At 46.3% G+C, this 19,594-nt stretch overlaps 1 protein-coding gene across 3 annotated transcripts in view; it reads left to right on the top strand.

Annotated features, from left to right (window-relative positions):
* Positions 1–19,594, top strand: part of RGS6 (regulator of G protein signaling 6) — a 292,354-nt gene that overhangs the window by 253,613 nt on the left and 19,147 nt on the right. For 2 of the 3 annotated variants that reach the window (XM_042790726.1, XM_032984584.2), the window contains exons 16-17: positions 10,845–10,934; positions 18,830–18,883. In XM_042790726.1, the coding sequence (XP_042646660.1) occupies positions 10,845–10,934; positions 18,830–18,883 (144 nt within the window). The remainder of the gene's footprint in view (positions 1–10,844; positions 10,935–18,829; positions 18,884–19,594) is intronic. The other variant, XM_042790727.1, reaches the window with a different exon arrangement.

Here is a 19,594-nt window from a genome sequence, read left to right as displayed (position 1 = left end):
ATTCCAGAGCAGATTTAGACCAGAATGCCAAACTCCTGTCTGCGCAAACCAGAACTGCACCTAGCCCAGATTTGAATCATAGAACAGTTCAGGTTGGAAGGGACCTCTAAAGGTCATCTAATCCAACCCCCCTGCCATGGGCAGGGACGTCTTCAGCTAGATCAGGTTGCTCAGAGCCCCGTCCAACCCTACTTTGAATGTTTCGAGGGATGGGCCATTTACCACCTCTCTAGACAGCTGTTCCAGTGTTTCACCACCCTCATTGTGAAGAATTTCTTCCTTAAATCTAGTCTGAGATTTAAGAGTTGAGCCCAGTGCATGCTCTCAGCTGTCCCAGGTGTTGGTTCAGTTTGGTCTGGGCTGTGATAGAGATACGAGCCCTTGCAGGATTCATCGGTGATCAGTTCCTAGCTTGCATTCTGGTCCCATCGGGAAGCTGCAAACATTGACAGGGCTCGACAGGATCCTGTTGAATTAAAAGCCAAACTCCAAGTGTAAGCAAGGCTCTCTTGGAAGTGCAATGTCATTTTCTACCAAGAAGGGAAAATGAAGGGTGACCTTGCTTCTACTGACTTTGTCTTTTCAAGCACACATGGGATGTGAAAGCAAGCATATGGAGGAGTGTATGCCTGGTGCCCATTCAGTGGGCATACAGATCTCCTTTTGTAGGTCTTGAGCAAAATCACAGCATGGAAGGAAAACCTGAAAATAATCATTCATTGTGCATCTTTATCATCTTTCATGTAAGAACTTGAAGAAACATTATTCCTGAAGTTTCACCCAGTCACCCCAGGTACGCACAAGCATGTAAAGGACAGTGACTAAGGATGGAGAGCCAAGGTAACAGCAAAGCAGCTCTGGCTGGCAGTGAGAGCAGTCAGCAAGGGCGTGTGGGGCAGACCCAGGTGCTCTGCCTCAAAGAGGGGCCCAAGTCCACCTGAGTTAGTCCTGCTCAGAGACCCAGCGCTTGCGCTGCAAAGAATTGAAAGCACTGCAGCACTGCATACGTATACGTGGATGGTGCTCAGGCCCAGACCGCATGAGGACTTGACCTGTATTCTCTTCTCCTCCTTTGGTTCTGATTCTGTGGGACTGGAGGAAAAAATCTTTCTTTACACTGCACTCCAGTTGCCTTCCCCATATGTGGGTTACAGTGACTGTAGAAACAGCCTTCATGCAAAGCCTAACTGTTGCTGTGTATTTGTTACATACATAAACAAAAATGCAAGCTCCTTCCCTTGTGGATTTCACGAAACAGCCTATAACCAAAGAGAATCTAAAACCAAGAGCCCCACAAATACACCCAGAAGAGCAATTAGGTGTCTGGAGCAAAAATAGGAAACTGATGGTGGAGGCTCATGCCTGATGGAGGTGTGCCTGATGCTGCACAAAGCAGGAAACAAAAGACTTGAAGCGAGGTCTACATAGGAGCGGTTATTCAATGTCATTACTTTTCCAGGGTCTTTTTTCAAAATGTACATATACACCACACATACGAAAGTACTTTTTTTATCCTTTACCTTTCATTTTAATTTGTGGTTTAGTAGTCACGTTACACGAAAAACATCTAACATCCAGCCTTTGTCTTGCTGTTGCCTTTCTTGTCTCTGAAGGCATCAGGGATCAAACTACTGTATAAGCTAATGGCCGTCTGTTACACATGGGCAGAAAAGGGGATAGGAGAAAGTCATGCGTGAGCTCTCCTTGCACACACAGTGACAGAAGACAGCCGATCTCTCCAAGTGAAAGATCATGGGCATGGGGTGACAAGAACAGTCAGCATGTTGCCACAGGACAGTAGTCTGCCTGTTATTTGGGGTGTTGATCCTGCCAAGCTGGTTTAGAACTACACGCACAAGCAATAACAGTGCTTCACGTACCAGACATTTCCTAACTCAAAAAAATACCTTTACATGGATTACATGGATTACATGGGAAAGTCTCTAGCTTGCTTAAAAATTGCATTCAGCACTCAGACTCTGGGACTCTTGTGCCTGTAGTGTGCGTTGTACTTCTTGAATGCAAGAAACAACTGTTTGTCAAATCCAGAGCAAGAACATTTCCTCTTAGTGTGAAGGTCAGGAAGTAGCTGATGCTGTTCTGTTTCTCCCAAGCAGGGTGTGAAAGTGCTTGCAAGTGCATCCCTTTCTGCCCCAGAAGCCAGAACTCCAGGAGTCCATTTCTCATGGACAATGGGTGAATGTTCTTGCAGATGACTCAGTTCCACAGCTGCCAAACCCACGTGCTGCAGGAACACTGCAGTCTTTAATTTTTCTAAGGGTTTGTTATCTCTTAAAGTGTTCACCCTTCTAATTAAAGAATTAGAGATTTATCAACAATGCATTTCACATCTCCCCTTCTCAGCCACAGCAGGCATGAATGTTGTGTGCTGTTGGGATGGGGTTTGTTGGCAAACAGTTGTAAGATTTCAATATGGATTTGTAGCATGGACTCCCAAGAGCTTGAGGTCAATCACTTAAAGGCAGTCCAAGGTGATACAGTAGTAGATATCTTACAGCAAAAATGTTGATGAGGCATGGAAGGCTGTTTATGTATCCAGCACATATTCTCTAGGTAGACATCCAAGCAGGGCTGGTGGTCCCTGTCCAAGCATAGCCACGTTTACTCACAAGCTGTATGCTGCTTGTTTCTGTAGGGTTGCATCCCGCTCTGTCACAATCTCCTATGGGTCACGGACTGTCCCAGTGCCACAGAATTTTCTTCCTGCTCTGTGAGGGATTCTGCATCTTCCTTGCCATGGCACAACTCAGCTTTTTGGCAGGATTTTCTCCAGAGAGGAAGCTACAAACAGCCCTGCAAGTGTCAGGCTCTTGGTCAAAAAGTTAAGTAGTTACATCTCATAGCTATACCACAGCATGTATAGAAGTGGAAAACACCATCTTCATTGCTGCAAATCCTAGATATTGTATTGTTTGGAAAAGAGATGCCAGTCTCCCAAATTCTACACAAGGTTGTCCCCTCCTCCCAGGCACAACCTGTTCACTTGGGCTTTTTGCCAGTAACCAGGATTTGGCCCATATTGAGAGAATCAGCCTCTTAGCCACGATCATTGTTCTTGAAACCAAAAGCTGCTCATATGGCGTTAGACTCCCGGCAGCCCACTCTTTTCTCCCAGGATAGCCCTTGCTATATTTAGGACTAAATCCTCTGCAGTACCAGGCTGAGCCCTTAACTGCGCAGCACTCGACAACCCTTTGCCTCTGTAGTCCTCCACACTGCGTCTGCCATGGACCCCTGGCAGCTCTGCCTTCCTGTTTGTATGTTTGAAGGTATGAAGCAAAACAGTTGTCTCATTAATTTACAGAGGAGCCAAAGCTAAATTCATGTGTTACTTTTATCAATGCACTTTCCCACAAAAGATTTACATTCTGTTTCAAACTATGTATCTACAGGGCTAAACAAAGGATTTCTGTGTATTACTCAAAATGAGCTCTCATTGCTTACAGTTATCCCTCCTGCTAAAGCTCTTTCTTACATTCCTGTGCCTTCAGCCCAGTGTAATTTCATTTGTGGCCTGAAAAGAGGTTTTATGCTTTTCAGTTTAGAAGGGAGGTTAGTCTATATTACGGTATAATTATTCATCTTTTTCCTTAGTAGCACAAAAAACTTGGTTGAGTGTGAAGAAAATGCACCAGCTAAAACTGTGGGTGTAAATTACTGTGTCACTTAAATAACTTGAGAGTGGCCAAAAAGATATTGCTCAGATTTTCCAGAGCAATTCACGCTCAGGCCAAGACCCTTATGTGCCATTTACCAACCTGAAACATTCCTTTTCTAAACTATAAATCAGGGGAAGCCTAGCACTCCCACAGCAGCCAGAGCACCCATTTACCCCTCGCCCTGCTAGATGGCAGTGCTGCCAGGTACCAGTGAGGCTTCGGGAGGGGGGGGCTCTCCCTGCTTAATGCGTGCAGACAGCTCAAAACAGGCAGTACAGTATTTTTATGAAGAGTAAAATCCTAAATGCAGGGACCAGAATAAGCAGATCCAGAGGCGTTCTTAGTGGGGATTTGGAGACATTAAGGGGAATTGGAATAAAACCACCGTGTTTCTCTGCCTCCTCCCCACCACCACTGGTGTTTTCCCTGACAGGTTCAGTCAGGGCAAGTGTGAAGGTCTTTTCTTCTGCAGCTTCTTCACTGCTTGCCTCATCTCAGTTGTGCCTGCTACCAACTACTTCAGCTTCCAAAGCTGTTGCAGCATTTTTTTCTGCTTTCTCCAAAGTACTTTTCAGCACCGTCATTCAGACTGAATGGCAATTGATCATAATTGCTCCTAAAAACTGTTGCATTCAGTAGTGGCACAAGTAACTGCTAAAGAGTAGGTCTTCTTTCCTTTCCTTGGGTTTTTGAAAGATCCTGGTGGTGGTATGGTTAGGAGGTCGTGCTGATCAGGTGGGATTCCTGAGGATGGGCTGGGAAGAGTACAACAGAGTGAAAATAGGACACGTCTCCAACAGCCCCCAGATAGCAGGTTTTGCTGGCTGCAGGGTGCTGGCACAGGGGTTAACCTCACCTCCTCTGCCACAGGTGTCCGTGCAGAGTGGAAGTGCCGACAGAAAGACATTAGGCTGCTGCCAAGTCTAATTGGAAGGTGCAGCAGTCACACACGGTGTGCTCAGAAAAGCATCTCCCTGCTCTCTCCTTCCCACATCCTCTTTGTGCTATAGAGACAGCTCTTCCAAAAGCGAACTTCGGGCAGGTCCTCAGCTGGTGCCTGTTATCATCCTTCCAGCGAAGGCCACAAGGCGTTCACTGAGGCACTGCTCTCTCCTGTGTGAATCTGCAGTAAATTCCTCCCCAGTGCCCAGCATACAGGTAGAACGAACATTAAAATTCATTGTGGTTTGCTGTTATTTATTTAGTTGTTTAATCTACTGCTTTACGTTGCTTGTGGGCTTTTCTTCTAATGGATTTGTCTGACATTCTGCAAATCTCCCTTGCATTTGACCAGAGGGGAGCCTGCTGGTGTTTGCATGTTTACAATACAAAGGGCTCTCCAAATCAGCTCTCTCTAGTTTAATACCAAGTGCTGGTGATGGGGTGAAGGGGTGCTCCAAAACAATCCAAAAGATGTTAGTGGGATAGCTGCAGCAAGAAGGTTTCTGACCAGTTTACAAAGGGCAAAGTGGGCCCTTGGGGATCAAGTGAATCTCAGCAGCTATCTAGTCTTAGTGTAAGCCCCCCAGAATGGGCTAGAAATGTGCTAGATGCGCTTGAAACGAGCAAAGAATTTGCAATTTCCCTCTATTCCCCCCTGTCATCTAAAGCTTACAGCTGTGTTTAGGCACAAACAGGGAAAGCTTTCTATCAGCAATTTAAAATTTAAGGGCTTTCTGGAATCTAAGCAGTGTTCAAAGGTCATGAGAACATTGTGCTTGGCCTTCACAACCCCCAAAAAGTCTTAAGCCTGACACAAAATATAATAGTGGGTAAGATACAGGTGGGATTAGAAATGGATGTTTAACCATCAACAGTACTGTTGTCTCATATACACAATTCAGAGAAAAGAAGCAAGATTTTCAGCTAAAAAGAGAGGTTCTTGACAGAGGACACAATTCCTGAGGTCTGCCAGGTGCTTTGTATAAGTCAGGTGTTGTTGTTATTTTTTTTATCTTTCAGATTTTTCCCCACATATTTCTCCGGTGTTCCCAAGGTCCTGCTTGGCCGCCACCCATGCCCTCCTCAGGGTCACTGCTCTTTGCCTGCAAGGGGGGAGAGAGACCCGAGATCACATTGCAGCACATTGATTTGAAGCAGGTGCAGCTTTGAGGCAGTTTCTGCTATCTCAACCACCTCCCACATTCCCGTCTGGATTGCAAACTTTTTCTTTTTTTTCCTCCCCCCTTTCCCCTCTTGTCAAGAAAATTTACAGAGCTTGTCCTTCATCTCTTTCCAAAGATAGAGCTTGTGGAAGGAAAACAGCCGAGAGATGCTGAACCTTATCAGGGTTTATTTCCCTGCACTTAAGCTGTCAGCTGTCAGGGGCGGGATTTCCTCTTGGTTTCACGTAACTGTAGAAAATAATTTTTTTGTGATTTACCTGGCTGGTTCCTTTGTTTTCTACTTCACAGAAGTGATAACATTTCCCCCTTTAAAATTTGCTGTTTGTTCTCCTTTATATCATACAATGGCAAGTGGAATGGTTATGCTGCCTGAAGTGTAACTCTTGTGATAGGAGCCTAGGTACAACGAAGATGCTCAGTGGAGCTGGATAGCCCTCAGGACTACTGCGTAGTTCTTCCCACCATGGAGGAGATGTGATTCGGGTCCACGAAACACAAAAGGGGGTCTGCCTTTTTCTCAAGAAGAGATGCACACAGACCCCATTGCCTCTGTTGCCTTGGTTCAGGTTCTGGGGGTGTTTGACAGCAAACCTGCTCTGCTTGCAGGAGTTTTGTAAGGGAATTGTTTACTTCCTGAAGATTAAAACCACCGTAATTACAAAAGCAGGTTATTCTGTTACCTTCCATGCTAGACTGACATTTCCAAATGTGCATCCATCCTCGCAGGGGAGCATCAGTACAGCCAGCACTCATCAACAGCACGCTGTGTGAGGGACAAAGTGACCAGTCAGCTCAAAAAGCCAGCTCGCCAGGGCTTGCTCACACATGTCGAGTCAGCCCCTGTCTCCACTCACAGCTGCCACTGCCGTGACCTGCGATGACGGCTTGGTGCTCAGAGATAGCTGGCAAGGCTGCAGGGAAGACCAGTGGGATGTGTGATGCCTGTCAACTCCTGGCTAAATACTGAAAGACTTTTTTTTTTTTTTTTTTTCCTGCTTTCTATCTGGCTTTAAAAGCAGGGTGCTACCTTGTTTAATGGTTCAGTAGATCTCTTGGGCAATTTTGTTAGATGATTGCTTTAAATTTTTGGTTTTGCAATGTGATTGTTGTCTTAAGGCTAGAGCAGGGAGCTGGGAGTCTGAGCCATAGCTGGGAAGTGGTACCCAGCGATGACTGGGTGGTGCTACACTGCCTAGATGAAATGTTTCTCCTGCCGTTGTGCAGATGTGGCACAGGACCTTCCCATGGCACTTGCAAAGAAATGTCACAATGATAATTCTGGCCAGACTGCTTGCAGTGCAAGAGACTATAATGTCCAGAGCTGCAGCTGTGCTGTTAAAAATTACACAAGTAGCGCATTTGCTTTGTGTCAGGGAGCTAGTAGTAATGAGCTCATTACCCTATAATAAACAGCTTTACAAAATGCAGAGTTCTCTCCACGTAAGGATGGGAAGGCTCAGATTTCTTGCCAGCAGTGTCAGGTATGTCAGGGAGCGTGCACGTGTATAAAGTGCAGCACTGCTGTCTGCAGTTGGAGATTTCGGTCTTTGGTGAGGTTGTGCTCCCTCTCCACCATGGGATGAAGAGGAGGAACAAAAGCAGCTGCTCAAGAAGTGAGAGACCAGTGGGTTGCAATGATCCAAAGTGAGTTAAAAATCCATGATAGGAGGGGACAAGCCAATTCGCACAAATTGCACAGAACAGCTAAATCCGTGCACACGCCTGTGTTGATATGCCTGTTGCTCAGGCTTCTGCAGAAGAAAATACTCAGTTGCTGGACCTCCAATAGCTTCCACTGTATTTATGAAATGAGGAGCTGCTGAACGCTACCTGTAAATTCTCCCTAGAAAGTTGCAGATTCTACAAAGTATAGCAGAAAATAGCTTGATGGCAAAGAACAGAGCAGGCTAAAGATCAAAACAAATGTCCTAGCCACTGGCGTTTCCTGTCCTGCAGATAGATTTGTTGTGTAACCGGGCTGAACACACACTGCAGCCACAATTTTAACAGGAACCTTCCTGGTGCAGTCTCAGCGGGGATTTTGGCTGCAGCTATGTAAGCTGTCCTGTACTGTTGCAGAATAGAAGGCAGTCTTTGCTGACCTGAGCAACTGGTTCAGACTTCCAGTAGGAGCTTCAGAAATGCAGTGCTGTAAAAAAAAAAAAAAGATCAGTGTATCAGTCGTGCCTCCAGTGCAGAGCTTCTTCAAAGCAAGCCCTTTGAATTCTTGCAATTAAACAGTAGAGTTTGCTTCTGAAGCTATGCGTGTCCCTACCTTCCCCTATGCCCAGCCTTCTTTCTTCATTAGCATTCAAAGCCTAGGAATAGTTATTCCCTGTTTGATTAGATCTTTGGTGAACAGCTGAAAGGTAGCAGTGTTGCTGTTCAGTGATTCCAAGATGTGAAAAGCAGAGAAAGTGCTTCATACCAATTAGCTAACTGTGATGGCAGTTGTTGTTGGGCATGCAATAGTCCTGCTTTTCAGGGAAGGGCTTCAGTTAAGAAGTTGGCTTGTGGTTTATTTCATCTCAGGATCAAAGTAATTTTTCCCCCTTTTCACAGCCAGATACTGTTTTAAATTTTTGTTTTTACAATGTGACTCCCTAAAGGATTGCTGTTTTAAGGCTAGAGCAGGGAGCTGGGAGTCTGAGTCCTGCCTGGAATTGAGTTGGATATTGAGTTTATACTGTTTTAAGGTCAAATGCATGAAGTCGTCTTGACATGAGCAAGAATGATGGTTGTTGCTGGCAAGCTGGAGGGTTATATGGCCAGCCTGGTGTGTTCTCCTTTGCCTGCAAACAGCTCATGTGGTCTGTCTGCACTGCAATGAAAACTGAATGTTATTTTCAAAAAATGTTATTGTTGTTTTTCAGAGCAGACCCAGTTGCCTGAAAACAGGTAAAGAAACCATTTGGAGTCCAAAGGCAGTAAAAAAAAAAAAAAATCACATGTCTATCAAAATGTTAATCAGAATACCCTTGTTACCCACCACTTTACCTCAGCCCCACAGCACCTTCCCGCCTGCCTCAGCATCCCCTCCCACCAGCACCCTGCATGGTGCTGCAAGGGAGGACCACTAAGAGAAGGGAGGTTCTGGAGACCCCTCAGGCCCTTTACTGTTGATGGGCTACAGGGTGGCTGCCTCACTTACTCATCAGTCTCCTCATGGTCTTAGAATAGGAAGGAAAAAGACTTTTAGGTATATAGGTAGGTGTGTTTTTTTCCCAGGTAATTATGAAGAACTCATTAGGAGGATGTGGAGTCTCCTTTGAGAAACCTTAAGAGGTAACAATACAGGTGAACTGATTGCAATATTGTTGGGTTTAAATCAACTGCATCCTGAGTTTCTGCTAGTTGAAGTATTTGAGAGAGGGCTGATGTTGAAAATCCTTGTTCACACCAGAGAGATAGAAACCTTTTGATGACCATATCCATGACGTGCGTTATTTTCCCTCTTCTTGTCTTAGTGCGTACTTGGCTCATTCTGTCCTGAATAAATAGAACAAATGTCCTACAGCTGGATGTGAAATCTCATGGCAGTGCTGTAGGTGAGAAGTACGAAGCTGTGCCCTCCCTTGTGTTTTTCTGCAGCAAGGAAGGGTGACAGTTGCTAAATGGCTTTATAGGAGCATTTCTATTGCAAAATCCTGTGCTATCCTTCAGATAGATAGTGCTACACAAATGAGGATTTGTCAGATCTAAAAGCAAGTATGGAAATTAACCAATAAAAATCGTTCCACGCCAGGTTGCAGCGCAAAGGTTAAGTTTATGCTGTGTCATAGGAAAACCAGTGGCAGTTATGCCCCTCTTAGGACTACACTGAATAGTGTAAGAAAGCTGAATTAAGCAGTTCTTCTGTGTATAGACAGGTCATCACTAATTACCCATGATGTTGAAGATAAGGGAATTCTGCTTGGCTTGTTAACACCCTGAAATAAGCTATGTGACTTCAGTCTGGTTTGGCTCTTCTAAAGTTTCATATACAATGGCTTTAGGGCAGGAGAGAATATTTCACGTTGTATAAATCAGTATAGATAAAATTGCTCATTAACTCTATAAAAGTGCTTCCTTGGGCAAAGTCTAAGAGAAATGTCCAGGGTGCCTGTTTTTCTCTTGAGTTCCTTTAGTGTGTTCGCAGTCTTTATTTGGTCAAAGTATTTGGATTTTATTTTCTTGGTGTTTGGGATAATATCTATTACAAATCCAGGGATAATTAAGAGAAGAAGAGCTGACTGTGTTAAGGGATTCTCAGCACGAAAGTAAAACTAAGCAAGGAAACTGGGAAAGGGTAGGCGTTCAGTTCTGCTGCAATGAAACACCACTTTCAAAGTTTGAAGATGCACGTAGTAGGTGCTCTCAGAGCAAACTGGTAACAGTAGTTTGACTTGCTAGGAGAAAAAAGACCCTATGAGAGGGTCTCATTAGACATAACTTCATGTATATGATGTAGCCATCCACATCTGATCTAGTCATATAACTTCCCTTCATAGTCACCAGGGATACTGGCTTTTTCAGGATGTTAACAAGTTGGCTTGCTTTAAGTATGTGTCTTAAGTGGAGATGAAGTGTGTCCAAGTATCAGCTCCCCTCCATGAACAGGAGGGGAGTGCTGGGTGATAGGTCAAGTATCTATGAGTGGTAAAATGAAATGTAATCTATGGGACAATTTCTGGTGTTTATTTCTTCCTTCTTAAGTCATCCAAGTAGTTTCAGCCTGGCTAGATACCTGCGTATAATCTGGGGACTTCAGAGAGTTGCAGTCTTTTCAGAATAACACTGATTACTGAATAATGTGTACCAGCCTTTGGGGTGAGGGCCATCTCTTCGTTTTGTGTTCGTACAACCCCAGGCACAGCAGGGTCCTGCCCCAGGATGGACCTCCTGTACGCTACCACAGCACAGATAATCAATAATGGCAGACTTAATTAGAACTTTGATCAGTCTCTCTTCCTCCTAATTCGCTGTGTTTTAAATCCCTGTGATGTCTAAATGAGGTTTGATAACAATTCTCTGTCTCTCATTTCCTCCCGTCCCACAGGAGCACATTTACAAGCTGATGAAGAGTGACAGCTACGCGCGCTTCCTCCGTTCGAATGCTTACCAGGACTTATTACTGGCGAAGAAGAAGGTATTTGTTGGAAAGGACGTGCTTGCATCTCTTAGCACCTCTTGATTCTCGCCTGCTGCTTGCTGCTAGTGTGAAAATGAAAATATTGTTTCCTTTTTTTTCCTTCATTTATAAAAGGAATGAGCACTTTTGTTTTCTTCACTGGGGACACAGGGTATGGCATCCGTATGCACAGCCTCAACATGTGTTTTGGGGAAAACATGGTGACACAAGGTAAAAATAATATGGAAAAGTGTTTGTCTTGCACAGCTGTCACCCAAAGTCAGTGCAGGCAATTGTATCGCCTCTTCCTCATGGCAAAGATGGTGTCTGGTATGAGAAGCAGAACCCATCAATCTATTCATTACTGGTGCAAATCTCACCCATTCTGGTTTTCACCTCCCTAGCCTCACCATGTGATCTTCCCTTTGGATGCCTTACCTGTAGACCCCCCTGCAGTGATGCCCATGCTCCTTCTATCCCTTTCCCTTGCTTTTGGCACCCCAGAGATGTTTTCTTTTCCTTGGAGATGAGAAATAATTGAAACCCATGCAGTAATCAGGAATTGCAGCCACACTGTCTCACAGAAGAACTGGGCTTGAGCTCTTCTCAGCCTTTTTGGTGTCTGCGTGTGCTCTGCCAGCACCAGGTTTCTGCCAAGAACCCCCAGTTCACGGTAGCAAAGGAGCGATTACGTAGAGTTATGGCAGCTCCTGGCTAAGTGTCCCTTCATTTTGAGGGGGCTGGGAGGTAAGCTACTGATCTCTGTGTTTGTGGCTGTGTTCAAATATTTCCTGCACCTCCTGACTTGCTCCCTTAAGTCTACATGTTTGCCTGTGTGCATGTGCATGCATGTACACATGTACGTGTTCCACTTACATTTGGCTTCCAGGACCGTACATAAACTGACTTCTGACTCCTGCAGCCTGAGTGTGTGGTTTCCCATCACCATCTTCCCTGCTGTTTTTCTGCTGCATTCTCCGTGTGCTGCCAAATTACATTGCATCAGCACAATACAATGAAATCCCAGTGGTATTTTTGTCCTGATTGTCATTGTGTGTCCTAAAAGCATGCATATGGTGACAAAAGGAGACAAACCCCTCTGTCTGCTGTGCCTGGGACTACTGGCAGGTGGATTAGGGGAAGGTAATGAAGGGCAGCAGTTGGCCTTATGTTTCAAAATGTCTGGTTTGAGACAGCATAAAGCAGTACTGCTTACATTTGGAAAGGTTAGACCTGACTTAGAGTTTGGAGGCTGTGGGGAAAGAAGGAGGTGCAAGGCAAAGTCTTCTGATGGTATGATGGATAAAAACCTTTGCCATCTTCCTACTCCTATCAGCTTATGGTTCCCCCCTTCCAAAGTCTCCACTGAACACGTGAGGGTTTGTGTGCTTGAAAGCAGGAGAGTTTTCTCCTCCCAGCTGAGCCCATTCAAACTGGAGGTGAGTTGGGGTTTTTTTGCAATGCTTGTTTACTGTCAGATCAAGCCCTGGATATGTCAGCATGACATCCTTATCCCCCTGCACACTGCCAGAGGAGCAGGTTGTGGTGTCATGTTAACGCAGCTGTGGAAGTAAGAATCGAGTTTCTTTTAGAAAGAACTGTGGGTGCATGAGTAAACATAGCAAGGCACAAAAAAGGCAGGAGTAGATCTGTGCAGATGCGTTGTTCACCAGCTTCACACAATGCGGGAGGGGAGTTGATGTTGCTCCAGAATCTGTAAAACTCTTTGCAGTCACGTTGCATGGTGTTGGGCAAATAAGTGTTCCTGAAACAGCGTAGGTACAACGATGCTGTCAGAAAGAACATGAAGTTTCTGTACGCTAAACCACGCAGTAAGATCTTTGGTGCAGCTTTGAGAGGCATCCCTTTAAAATTCCTCTGAATAGCTAGAAAGCAGAGGGAAGGAAAAGAGAAACCCAGTGACATATCAGAGCCCACGTGGATGGAGGACTTGGTTTAGAGCCTGCATACAAAGTCCTGGATTCACTGATGAGAGTAGAAGTTCACAGCAGTTGTTTAAGACTTGATGAGTACGTCTCTCTGGGGCATGATTATGTCTTGCCCCAAGACATTATCCTAATGTTGCCTGTATACCACACTGCTATGACATAGCCTTACTTTTATTACTGAAAATAAGTTCTGTCAGAAGCACAGCATGATGGACTTGGGCTAAAAGAGTTGCTCGCACAAAGCAAATGAACGTCTCTATGGCTTGAGATTCATACATGAATATTTTGTGGATAAGTTTATGTCATTCAGGATCTTTTGCCCTCCAGCACTGGATTCTGGCAAGCTGAAAGGGCAGGAGAAAGGGAAGGGTTGACTGTGTGGCTAGAGCATAGGACTGGGAGCCACAAAATCCATGCGCTTCCCCTGGCTCCCCCACTTTCTTATGTGACCTCAGTGAAAAGAAGGCTCAACTTTGCCTGCCTCATATCCTCTTCTCTGTGAAATGGGTATAATAATAGCAACCTGCTCAGTGGAGAGGCTTGATTAGTGCCTCAAAACATACTTGACATTTTTGAGATTTATAAGATACTGTAAGTTTGAAGAGTTACTTTTTTTCACACCATACAATAACCACAGATGTGGGAGCTTCCCCTCCCTGCTCTGGGAGTGCAGGAATGGAGGGAGGAGAAGTTGTGGAATGGGACTGAGATACAATAACAGAATTATGGGGGGGGTACCAGGGAGGATAAAAGGAACATACTGTTCACACCACTAACTGATGCAAGACAGTGGACATAGGCTATGTACAGTCCAGGCATACATACTTCGTTAATCCATTTTAGATTTTTTTCCTCCCTTCTTCCCAGTGTCATTATTACAAATAACCACAGTATTATTGGCCTCAATCCTGCAGATTCATGGTACTCAGCGGGGAACATGAGGTTGGCCTCCAGCAAGGGCGTGATTGGAAGCAGTGAGCTGCAGCAGGGGAAAGCTGGGTGTAGCTCCCCGCCTCGCACAGAAGTCCTCCTCCCCTGCCAGGCTGGAGAAGAGGAGGGACGAGGGCAGAGCCCTGTCCTCGGGAGGAATGGCCGTATGCCTGGCCCGATCCAAGCTCTGTGCCTCCATGCTCAGCCTCCCCCCTGCAGCAGGTAGAAATCACGGGGCTGCTGAAAGCGGCCGGCTCAGCGGCGAAGGGCTGGATGGTGCTGAGATCTCCGACCGACTCATCGCATTTTATTTGTGTGTCTACACAACATGCCCCACTCGTGCTGTGCAGAGACAAGCGTCGACCTGCTCCTGTTTCTGCTGATAGGCACATTACTACAGGCTACTTCACAGCAGGTAATCAGCACCGCACTGCCCCCCAGCCTGCCGCCACCGCAGCCAAAATGGTGACTGGGTGTCCTCAAATGGCAGCAAGCCTCGTGTCAGAACGAGTGCCATGACAAACCTCCTGGCTCAAGGCAGGGAGGTGTTTGGGATGGATGACTTGGCTGCGGAGCTGGGGTTTATTCCCTGGCAAGAGAGCAGCACAGATGAGTTAGTGCACCATGGAAGGGGATGGGGGAGCACAGAAGGTTTGTTAAGGGTGAAGGAGCAGCCAGGCACATGCTCTGCTAGTTATTTTTGAGGAGAAGGGAGAGAAAAGAACAGAAAAGGCCTCAGGGCACTTTCTGTTACTCCCTGTAAAGGTGAAACAATAATACCGGTGGGCATCTCTGCGTTAGCTGAAACAGCAGCCGAGCTGTCGCGGCACTGACATTCCCATCAGCCCGGCACGGGGTGGCCTCCTGCCGTCCGGGAAGCGTCCCGGAAAGGTGGCTCTGGCTGCAGCACAGACGGGCTGCGAAGCCACGGCAGTGAGCCCCATCGAACCGGGGCAAGAGCAGGTTGGTATTTGTTTGATTTAGAGCATTCGTTTCCTCTCCAGCTGGTTCAGAGAAGGGCGAGTTCCCTGTGGTCCTGCACAAATGGACACAAAACAGATGCTAAATACTGTTCCAGCCATTCGGTAGCACTGTACACGGCCTTTGCGTTCTCACTTTGGACAGGTGGACATGAATGCTTGAGAAGGCTGGGACCTGCTCCTGGGCTTGTCCTGGGCCAGGGTCAGGGAAGGGATTGTCCTTTATTTTTGCCTTGACGCCATTCCCTCTGGAACACATGGTTTTCATCAAGTTAAAGTTTAAAAAAACCCCACCCCACCCTAAGCCCCAAAGTCTCGTGCCAAAAAACGGATTCAGTAGCCAACAAAATGAATCCTAGGATGGAGAGAGGGAGGGAGGGAGGGAGGGAGGGAGAGGTGTTTGGAGACCTGCAGTTCAGAAGCCCAAGCTTTTGGATATATTTCCCTACCCCTTTTCAGATCCCTGGCAAAAAGTATCAGCAAGGCAATGGCTAGGAGCTTCATGCCATGAGGAACAGGCTCCATTTTCAGCACACACCTTTTGAAGCATTGCTTTTATCCAGGCCCCTTGTCCTGACTGCTCAGTACTGACCAGGAAGGTTCCTACTGCAGATTCTGTCCCCCTCCCGATCCCATCAGGGCACACATGGCCGATTTGATTCAGTGGCAGGGCTTGGCTTGAATGTTGTAAAGATGCTGAGAAATTTTCTCATAATTACTTTTAATAATCAGTGTCAGCTGGTTTTCATAAGTTTTTTTCTACTTACACTGTTTTGTGCCAGCAGAATCTACACAAAAGAACTTAAAATTGGGATGGCTGGGTAAATAATCATGAAAAAAAAAAAAAAAATTTGGAGGAGACAGTCAATAATTAGTGAATGGCTCCTAAGTGATGAGGTCTATTTTTCTGCACCTACCTGGGCTTAGAGGTTTTCATCTGCAGCGGGGGTGGTTGTTCCATATTTTATCCAAATGCACATGTCCTTTGCCATGAGCTGGTAGAGTCTGTTGGTGTTATTTACTGGCAAATACGTCCTATTTTGCACCTAGGAGGGCTGCTTGACCTGGCATGCACATGTGCTTCTCTGCCTTTACCCTTTGCACTCGCCGTGTGTATTTGTGCAAACGCTGCTGCGGTGCTGCAGCAGGCACAGCTCCAGGCTCCGCAGCCTTCTCAGATGCTCCTGCGCAGGCCCCCAGATCTGTTCACAGGACCGAGAAAGGTCTGACTCCATCTTTTTTCTTTCTTCTTTTTCCTTTTCTTTTTTTTTTTTTTTTTTTTTTTCCCCCCCTTGGTTGTTTTTAAATTTCCTTCCTCTGCTGTGCAAAGCAGCCTCCACACCTCCGTGCCGTGCTGGAGGGATGCAGGCAGGCGGTTACCTCCACAGCAGGCTGCCAGCCGCACGGGCTGCAGGCAAGCGGGCGGGAAGAGCCGGAGGGCCCTGCAGCCAGCACCCACACCCACTGCCATTAAAAATGCTCAAGCGGCCTCATCACTCTGCAGCCAGCCTGCCTCAGCTGCTTTTTATTTTACTAGAAAATGTCAGGCTTTGACTCAGAGCTGGATGCTATGGGGATGAGCTTTCCACGCATCCAGCTGGTCCCAGCCTGCCGTCCCCATGCCAAACGTGGAGGGTTGCTGCAGCCTGTGCTTGCAAGGCACTTTGGTCGACACCATCGGTGCTCTCCGTGCCTGCTTCCCCACGCGTGTCTTCAGCCACGGTAGGGAAGCAGCCTTGTGTGTGGCCCCCTGTGCTAGACGAGCTCTCAGCACCGCAACAAGGCACTCATTGTCTTTGGAGACCGCCGTCCTGCCTTCCGGCTGGGTGGGAAGCTGCATCACCTTGCTGGTAGCAAAAACAGAGATGCTAAAGTTTGTCAGCAAGTGCAGGGATGCAGCATGGCCTGTTTTCAGCAGCTTGCTCTCCTTTGCCCCCAGTGCACACCAAAGCTCCGCTTTAAAATGCAGTTGGGTGAGACACTGATTTTCCAGCCTGCAACAATGCGATGCTGCAGACTCCAAGTGCCTTGCTCCCCTAGGGAGCCTTGCAGAACACTGTCTTTTGTCTAGGTATTTCTCCTCCTGAGTGAATGTGTGTCTTTAATTCGGCTGCCAGTGGGTCTTGCCACCTGTGCAGGAGACAGGCGCGGAGGCCAGTGCGTGGCTGCGCACCGTTGTCCTCGGTCCCATTCCTCACGACGTGCTCAGCCCCGGAGGCAGGACTGCAGCCTCCCTCTGTCACCTCTGCTGCCGCGGGGTGCGGGGACACCTCTGAGGCTCCTTCAAGGAGGGGATCTGCGATGCTCTGAGCACTTGCACTGCTGTTACAATCAGCAGAAAAGTGAGGCTGATGCTTGCTTTCCCTTCCCTCTCCTCTCACGTGCAGGGAGAGGCAGCTAACCCCTGGGTTAGTGCATGTTAAATACCCCTTTGGGAAGCATTGGACTGGGTACATTACTGCCTCCCTGCCGGCCAGGAAGTCAGCTTTGTTGCTTGGTACATGCTCTGAGGCCTTGGTGCCATCCTTGGCGTTGCTAAAACAGCGTGCCTCTAGCTTGTGCTTCTGATGCCACTTTTGGGACATCAGAGTTGGTGGTGTGGCTTCCTCAACTGGTTATAATGGGGAGGTTACTTGTCTCTTTCTTCTGGACAGAGAATATTGCTTGTTTTAAAAGGGCCTGATGTTCTGGTCTCACCTCTGGCAATGCAGCAAGGAAGGATCAGCCCCATCTCTGCCTGGGATGCTTCAGACTAGCCCTGTAGATATCATTATGGCAGCTGTGATGAACATGCAGAAGTATCAAAAGGCTTTGCCTAGACTCACCTACAGAAGTTCTCATCCAACTTATCTGATATGCTTTTGACTTCCTTACATTTTCTGTATATGGTTTTTGAATGGGTGGTCTGCCCTGGGGGTTGTTACTGCAGCTGAATCTGTGGCATATGTGGCAGGTAGGCACCTCTGATGAGCCCCTCTAGTGCAATGCTTGTTTCCAGTGCACTGTCATGCACCAGCATCACTGTGGCTTTCCCTTATATGTAGCTCCTTATAACCTTCACTGCAGTTTTGCTTCCATCTTACCATTTCGCTGGCTTACCACATCAAGAGAAGTTTCTCTCCTGGAAATCAGCAGTGCCCGTAGCTTTCTGACTGCATTGAGCTTTCCTTCATATTATTGAGTTTCTTCTCTTCTCCGTAACATTTTTTTCTCTTAGATATTCCAGCAAGCATGCCAATCAATTATTTAGTTCTTCCTTGTTAGTGACAATTAGATCTCCCTTGTGCCAAATGAATGAAGTGCTGCAGTGAGCAGCCTTCTCAGGGATACGTTAATAAAGCCGTGATGCAAACTCTAGTCTTCTCACAGTGAAGTTGAATGTCTTCTTTCGTATGAATAGTCCTGTGCTCCAGATACAAAAATACCAGTGCCCCAAATCTGCCTGTATCTTTCCATGGCCTTGCACAGACATACATGTGCTGTCTTGTGTTTTGATGTAGCCAAACTTACTGGAAATGTGCTTCAATCCTCTGGAAAGATAGAGGAGCGTAAGTTCCCTGGCAATGAGTTCAGTGGTGGTTTTCTTCCAGCGCTGTATTCACTCACACATTGCTTTTCAATATTGTAAAAGTTACTGTGGTTTTTTTCATCTTGCTAAGCAAGTAGATGGGAGCCTCCAATCAGCTGTTTGGCAGATGTTAACCAGAATCAGAGGTCCCAGCTCAAACAGCCACAGAAGGAAAATCCAATGAACAAGAAATCAATACCAATAGCTGTGAGACACAGCAATGCACAGACCTGTTTGAACTGTTCAAAAAACTCACAGGAGAAAAGGTGACATTCTCCAAGAGTAAAAGTAGTGATGTCTCTCATTCTTTAAGGGGTTTTAGTTTCTTATGTTTGCCATTGCAAACATTGATTTCTGCTTTTTACATTTTTTAACAACTTCTACCCCTTGCTGCTTCCTTATATTTTGCTGCTGGTTTGAAAAACTGCATTTAAGCTGAAGGGATTTTTTCTGTATTTTTTTCTCCCCACTTTTTTCCCTGTTAAGCCAGAGAATGAGCAAGGTCGTAGAACTTCTCTAGAAAAGTTCACTCGCAGTGTGGTAAGTTCCTTTTCTTTTCCCTCCTCCCTTTCCTCAGAACTTCATTTTTAATTGGGGGGAATGTGGACGCTTGACTTTTTATTTCATCCTTTATTTTTGCAGCTAGCATCTTTGCAGCTTCTCTTTTAATACTGCAGCTCATCCAAATAGTAACTCTAAAGAAGGGGGGAGGCGGGAAGCAGAATTCCATAATGCTCATTCTAGCTTATCATCACCGCAAAAGCAAATTGATTTTTGTCCAGAATTAAACGCAAGGTTGTCTTTTTGCTGTGTTCCCACCGCAGTATTTGTTGTGGCTTTTCCTTGCGCAATGAAGTAGAAGAGCATGGTTCTCATAGCACCACTGCAACAATATCCATGTGGTTATATAGTGCATGGTTAATGATACCGTATATATATACACATACATATCCACCCACAGCACTGCAGCTGCTTCTTCCATTGCCCCTGTCTGTCAGTGCTCATGTAAATAGTGATGGGTGATACCCTTTGACTCGTTCATGATATTGATACCGGAAAAGGAGCGCAGTAACAGCAAGAAACATAACCCTGTTAAACCTTTTAGGTAAGGGGATGGTGGGATCTCAAGGGCAGCAGACAAATGTCCTATCCTCTCTTGTCCTTCACCAGTCTCCAACCTCCAGCCAGCCCTTCCAGGTGGGGGAAGCTGGTCGGGCTGTGGAGGGATGCTACAGCACAGGGCAGCGTTGG

Source organism: Tyto alba, unplaced genomic scaffold (genome assembly GCF_018691265.1).
Source record: "Tyto alba isolate M040663 unplaced genomic scaffold, T.alba_DEE_v4.0 Super-Scaffold_18, whole genome shotgun sequence".
Taxonomy (NCBI): Eukaryota; Metazoa; Chordata; class Aves; order Strigiformes; family Tytonidae; genus Tyto; species Tyto alba.
Note: the sequence above shows the minus strand (reverse complement) of the source record. Positions and strands in the feature narration are given on the sequence as shown.